Source organism: Prunus dulcis, chromosome 7 (assembly GCF_902201215.1).
Source record: "Prunus dulcis chromosome 7, ALMONDv2, whole genome shotgun sequence".
Classification (NCBI taxonomy): domain Eukaryota; kingdom Viridiplantae; phylum Streptophyta; class Magnoliopsida; order Rosales; family Rosaceae; genus Prunus; species Prunus dulcis.
This window is the reverse complement of record NC_047656.1, coordinates 12,492,555-12,498,647: the sequence shown is the minus strand read 5'-3', so window position 1 is coordinate 12,498,647 and position 6,093 is coordinate 12,492,555. Positions and strand designations below refer to the sequence as shown.

The 6,093-nt window shown below is 34.0% G+C and overlaps 1 protein-coding gene across 1 annotated transcript; it reads left to right on the top strand.

The window, feature by feature from the left end:
• The first annotated feature begins 507 nt into the window (after positions 1–507).
• Positions 508–3,820, top strand: LOC117635913 (F-box/LRR-repeat protein At4g14096-like). Its single transcript, XM_034370297.1, has 4 exons — positions 508–547; positions 1,659–2,732; positions 2,839–3,039; positions 3,482–3,820. The coding sequence occupies exons 2-4, from the start codon at positions 1,698–1,700 to the stop codon at positions 3,755–3,757; spliced, it is 1,512 nt and encodes a 503-aa protein (XP_034226188.1). The 5' UTR covers positions 508–547; positions 1,659–1,697; the 3' UTR covers positions 3,758–3,820.
• Positions 3,821–6,093: the final 2,273 nt, after the last annotated feature.

Below are 6,093 nucleotides of genomic sequence, written 5' to 3'. Positions count from 1 at the left end.
CGGTTCGATTAAGGTGAACTACAATTTGACATTTTTTGACCCATGGATCATATTGAGCTAGCCAATTTGGTCTGATTTAACATAAAATCTTGAAATAATAATAATAATAAACTACACCAAACCAAACCGGCATTGAATGCTTTGACCGGTTTGTAGTTTGAAATGTTGAGCACTAGTGCAGTCCAACTCCACTTCTGTAACGGGTGAATGCATTGGGTTACACTATTCTTGGACTTTTCTGAGAAGATATAGAACATAATTAGACATTATTTAATTGAAAAACTATTAAAGCACTTTCCCTCTTTATTTTTTTCTAAATAATTACATTCCTCTTTCACCATTTTACCTTATCAACTTTCTTTTTGTTTAGTTAGATTAGAAGGAATCGAACCCTTACCTATCATAATTCTGATTCATTTTCTCATCCATCCTCATCATTTAGGGTTTTATTTTCCTCCTTCGAAACTTTTTGACCATAAATTTCATGGTGTTCTTGTATATCGTCGATTCAAACTGAGACATTTAGGTTTGAATAACCTTTGGGTAAGCCCATATATCACTAGCATATTAGTTTTGCTTTCTTTTTTTCACTTGATTTCATAAATTTTGTTTTGCAATTTTTTCTTGGTAATATTGGAAGATTTGGAATTTCATTTAGGGTTGTCCAAATCCAATTGAATCTGCCCAAACTGAATCCAGTCTGATTTTGATAAGTTTCGATAACTTTGGCAGATCGGATTAGGTTCCTACATTTATAAGGTGACATGATCGGGTCAGATGACGGGTTGCTTGTAAGAATCCAATTTAGTCCAATCTAATTAGTTTCATGCCTTTTGCTCTTATAAGTATTTGAAATTAAATAAATTTGAATAGTTTTAGTCATTTGGTGACATTATGTTAAGTAAAAGTCTCATTCTTGCAAGGGATCCTTTTGATGAGAGTCAAAAGGGATCGTTTGGGTCACTCTACAGTGCAATTCAATTATTCAAATAGTCTATATTTTAGATACCTATTGAAGAATTATGTAATATAAAAAATTAGCAAAATGGAAATTGTTTGACCATTTGGCTATCATCTTGAACATTTCAATGTTTATTGAGATCATTGTGCTTATTTATTTGTTCATGGTTAGATGATTAAATAGTTTCCGATTTTGGGTTGATTTTTCATAGTGATTATCCTTACATATGATAACCTAAGAAATGAACGGTTTGAATCTTTGAATCGCATTGAGGGTTGGGCAGACTTGTACTTTGGGTTTTTGTCAAATTGCAATAACAGTTTATCCCACACTTGCGATCCCTTTTGGTTTTTGTCAAAAATGATCTAAAGTTTTCTTTGTTAAATAAATTATAACCAAACACTTTTTATTAGCATTTAACTTTTTTCATTTGCATCTATTAAAATGTGTGATTGAAATTAGATTTTACAAAAATTGTTTCATCTTTCAAACCATCCAATCCAAAATATGTCAAATTGGATTGGATCGATTTGTTGTTAATGTTTGATTGAATTGGATTAGATTGTAAACTACGTAATCCAATCTATATTGGACTGGATGTGGATTGGCTAAACACTACTGTTTTGATATATCTTTCTTTAAAAAGAATTATGTAGGGATTTAATGGTTGTTGGCTTGGTATTGTTAATGACAACAGTTTACTATTACAGAAGCCAAAAGGAACCAAGCATATATCATGGAGCCCTACAAGAACAAGTTATTGGCAACTTCAACGTCTCAAGCTGAAGGAGTTTGTGCTGAGAGTTTAATAGACAGATTTAGTAATCTTCCAGAAGGAGTTGCTCACCACATTCTCTCCTTCCTCGCTCAAATAGACCTCGCTCGAGTGAGCTGTGTGTCCAAAAGTTGCAGAAAGTTTTATCTCTCATTTCCCTCGTTGAACTTTGATGCAATGCCCTACGCAAACGACATGTGGGAGAGGTTGAAGTTGTTGAATTATTTGGACAGGTTCCTGATCCAACGAGGGGACAATAAGATCCAACACTTTCGTATTTTTTGGATCTTTTTAGGTCCAGCTTCAAGCTTCTCTAACGAGTATTTTCGAGTCATCTCTTGGATCCATGCTGCTGCAAGGTGCAATGTCGAAGTGCTTGATCTGGAACTCTACATGTGTGAGGCGACAACGACGTTAGTATTGCCATCTTGCCTCTTTCTCTGTCGATCTTTGCGGTTACTAACAGTGGATTTGAAGTTTAAGCTTTTTCAAACCCCATCCTTAACTAGTTCCACCACCCTCCAATGCTTGAAGTTGAAAAATGTCACCATAGACGAGGGGTTGGGCCAATGGATCTCATGTTCCTGCAAATGCATCAAGGAGCTGTGGCTTGAGCTTGTTCACGGGGCAAAACAGATCACCATCAGCAGCTCATCTCTGGAAACCCTGCGTTTCGTTTCGTGCTATGCTTATTACAGTTTTCAAAACCCCAGTGGCAACTTTCATCTTAACATCTCAGGTGAAAGGCTTGAAGACATCTATATTGACTGGAAAGTTATCCCAACCGGTCACTCGATAAGCATTTTCGCTCCGAATCTTAAACACTTGAAATGGATTGGAACTTTGGCGAGCCGCCAATATCTGGAGAAATTGATGTGTCTAGAAAAAGCTGAGATTTTTCTCCATCCCAGGAGTGAGGATTTCAGCAAACTATTCAGTGTGCTTTCCAGTATCCACAGTGTTAAACTTCTTGTTCTAAATGAAGAGACCACAAAGGTAATATTAAAATTTTTTTTTTCTTCCTTTTTTGTTTGTTTTGTATATACATTTTGTTGAACTTTATTTTTCTGTTAATATAAATGATGGCTTTATTTCATTGCAGGCTCTAACCAAGGAACGACGATCTCTGCCAAGAATATTTGATAATCTTGGTCACATCTGTATACAGAGTACATGTTTGAATGATGGCCTAGTTCCGGCATTGGCCTCTCTTTTTAGAGGGATGCGTCATCTGAATACTTTTCACATGAAGTATGAGCCAATTATACCCCTCTTGTTTACCAAACATGTTGAAGTTATTACTGTAAGTTTAAGTGTTTGTTTATCACTGGAAGCTATATTACTTTCTTTATATATATATCGAAAATTATTTCTTGGTGTTTTCTAAAAAGGGTTTTTTAAATTGCAATAGTGTCTCACCTTGGTACTTGATTTTCATTTTAGTCTTCTAACTCAGATTTAGCATCCTCCAATTGTGTACCGTGTGGCAATTTGGTAATTTCATCCATCAAATGGATAGTTCGTTTTTATGATTAATGTGTACATGAATTGACGATTCTACCCTTTAAATTGATGCCATATTGACGGAAGGACCAAATTATCACTCGAGTGACACAATTGGAGGACGCTATAAAGTACAAACTGAATTGGAGTGACAAAAATGAAATCGGTACAAATTTAAGGACCATTAAAGTTAATCCCTTCTAAAATGAATTCTCAATGGATTTTCTTGTTACTTTTTTCAGGCAAGCAGATTTGATCGTGAATACTGGAAATCCCAAAATTTGGCTATCATTGATCAGCTTGAGGAGGTAACTGTTGAGCTTTCCAGTGGGAGTAATGAGTTGGAGTTTGCAAGGTATATTTTGGAGGGTGCCAAGAATCTGAAGAAAATGGTTATAGTTTATTTGCCCCATCAATCAACTCGAATTGAAGCAGTAAATGAAATTGAGATGAACTCCCCTGCAACAATTGTCTTTAAGAAAAGACCCAGAAGGCCCAAGCCCTCTTATTCCCCTTGAGCATTATCTCAAGTGGTTTAAATCTCCTTGCAATCAAGAAAGGAAAGACAGAAATGAAGACAAGAAGAGGTTTATTTATTTATTTATTTTTCAAAGAATTTATTTGTGTAATAGCATTGAAACCTTAGTTTTATGTTGATCGATGCAGTTTGACATTTCTATTGGATGGATGAGATTTTACCTAATCATGATCACCTTTGAGCATATATTTTGTGGGTGGCAATGCCGACAAATTGTCTAGTTGTCACTTGCAAGAGCTAAAGGATAATACCTTTTCCTCAAACAATAATCATATCGCTCAACTTAGTAATGGATTGGATTGGATTGGATAACTCCCTACATTTAAAGCATGTTTAAGCTAGAAATGAATTTTTTTGACCAAGCTGAAGGTATAAGATAGATTACTCGTGAAGAAAACTTATCCCATCTAATTCCCACAAAATGGTAGGATAACAACACTTATAGCTAATTCCTCATAATCCTCCCAAAATGGAAAATCATTCACTTCTATCTTTATTTTCTCCTTCAATATATCTAAAATTTAGTGACTTATCCGATCCAAAGCGCCAAACGAGCCCCTAACATTTGAAAAAAAAATCCAAAATTTTAGTCATTAATTGTCTTATTAATAAATGAAACATTACTCTCAATATTGCACGGCCAAAAGAAAAAAAAAAAAAAGGGGGTGCCGTACCTTTAGTCTAAGATTAGACAAAGAGCTTTTGGAGAAGGGTAGCCTAGTGTGTAAGCACATGGTAAAAAAAAGGAAGAACAAAGATTCTCACGTCAAAGAGGTCCCTTTTTAAAATCAGTTTTTATAAAAGGTTTTTGTGAAAATGAAAATAAGAAAATGAATTTCTATTTTTTTTTAAAATCAACACATTTGACATAAATCTATATATATAAAGCAAAATGCAGAAAATGGTGAAACATTCAAAATACTAGAAAATGTTTTTGGTTAATGCAAACATTAAGAATTAAAATTATTAATTAAATAAGAATAATATGGTAAATTCACACTTAAAAAAAATTAAAATTAAAAGAAAAATCAAATAATGAATCCTATTTTTATAAAACACAACTACCAATTACCTTTTTTAATTCTTAAAAAAAATTAAACTTTAAAAAAAAAAATCTCTCACAGACACGGAAGCGCGTGCAGTAGGGGTGGGCACAGTATGGTATGATACGGTATTGAGCCCGTACTACTACCGATACCGAAAATTTAAATCGGTATGGTACGGTATGGGTTGGTATCGTACCGTACCGTGCCAAATCGGTATCGGTACGGTATCGTTACCATTTCGGTACCAAAATGACACAACTAAAAAATGAACCAATTCAATATTCAACATATTCATTCACCAAATTAAGTGATGCCTAAGTTACAAATTCAAAGATATTTTAGCTACTGATATTTTAGGCAGGGCTCAGCCCAGGGTCATTCCTTGTTAGTTTAGTTTGTTGTCGGCTTAGGCCTGCCATTTAACCAAAAGAAAAAAAGCCTCTATCTTAATCAAGATTCTAAGTGACTTTTCTACAAACAAAAAGTAAAGAGTCCAATGATAATCCTAAAATCAAACGGTGATAGGCACTAATTTTATGAAAAATGCTAGACTTACCATATTTTTCATACCATATTGTGTACCACCTCTCTAATAGAGGTTGACCCCATTGTATTGATGGGCTCCACATCTATTAGAGAGGTGGTACACAATGTGGTATGAAAAATGTGGTAAGTCTAGCATTACTCTAATTTTATTAAGAGATAAAAATACATACGGTTTCTTTCTTTTCTTTTCTTTCACTCAGAGGGTCTTGGTTGAATATTTTACAACTATTTTATTTATTATATTCTTATCATGAAAACCTTTTCACCTATAAATAAAAAATTACTAATTAAGTTGCTTGAAGAAATATGACTTTTGCCAAATAAATCAAAGAAAAAGCTTTTAATTAGAAAAAGACTCTATAAACATACATATAAAGGCAATCAAAATTATATTTAAGTACTACTCGGTGCAGTATGGTATTGACCGGTATCAAAATCTTGATACCGATACCATACCATATTTTATTGGTACGGTACCGAATATCTCCCCATACCAAATGAAACGGTATGAAATTGGTATGGTACGGTATGATTAAGGTACGATTTCGGTATTTCGGTTTAAGATGCCCACCCGAGAAGCTAGTTATTTTTTATATCAAAAGGATAAAATTATCATATTTATGTCATATTGCATTTATATATATCATTTTGAACCATTGGATTAATATCCAACGGTGGGTGACCACAATCTCTTGGACTCCTGTGGTCCAAGAGATCGGGACTG

Bases quoted from the DNA above. Each gene is read 5' to 3' on its own strand.
- LOC117635913 (XM_034370297.1), top strand. From the start codon at position 1,698: ATGGAGCCCTACAAGAACAAGTTATTGGCAACTTCAACGTCTCAAGCT. The intron at 2,733-2,838 runs GTAATATTAAAA...ATTTCATTGCAG, and splicing joins TAAATGAAGAGACCACAAAG to GCTCTAACCAAGGAACGACG. The intron at 3,040-3,481 runs GTAAGTTTAAGT...TACTTTTTTCAG, and splicing joins AACATGTTGAAGTTATTACT to GCAAGCAGATTTGATCGTGA.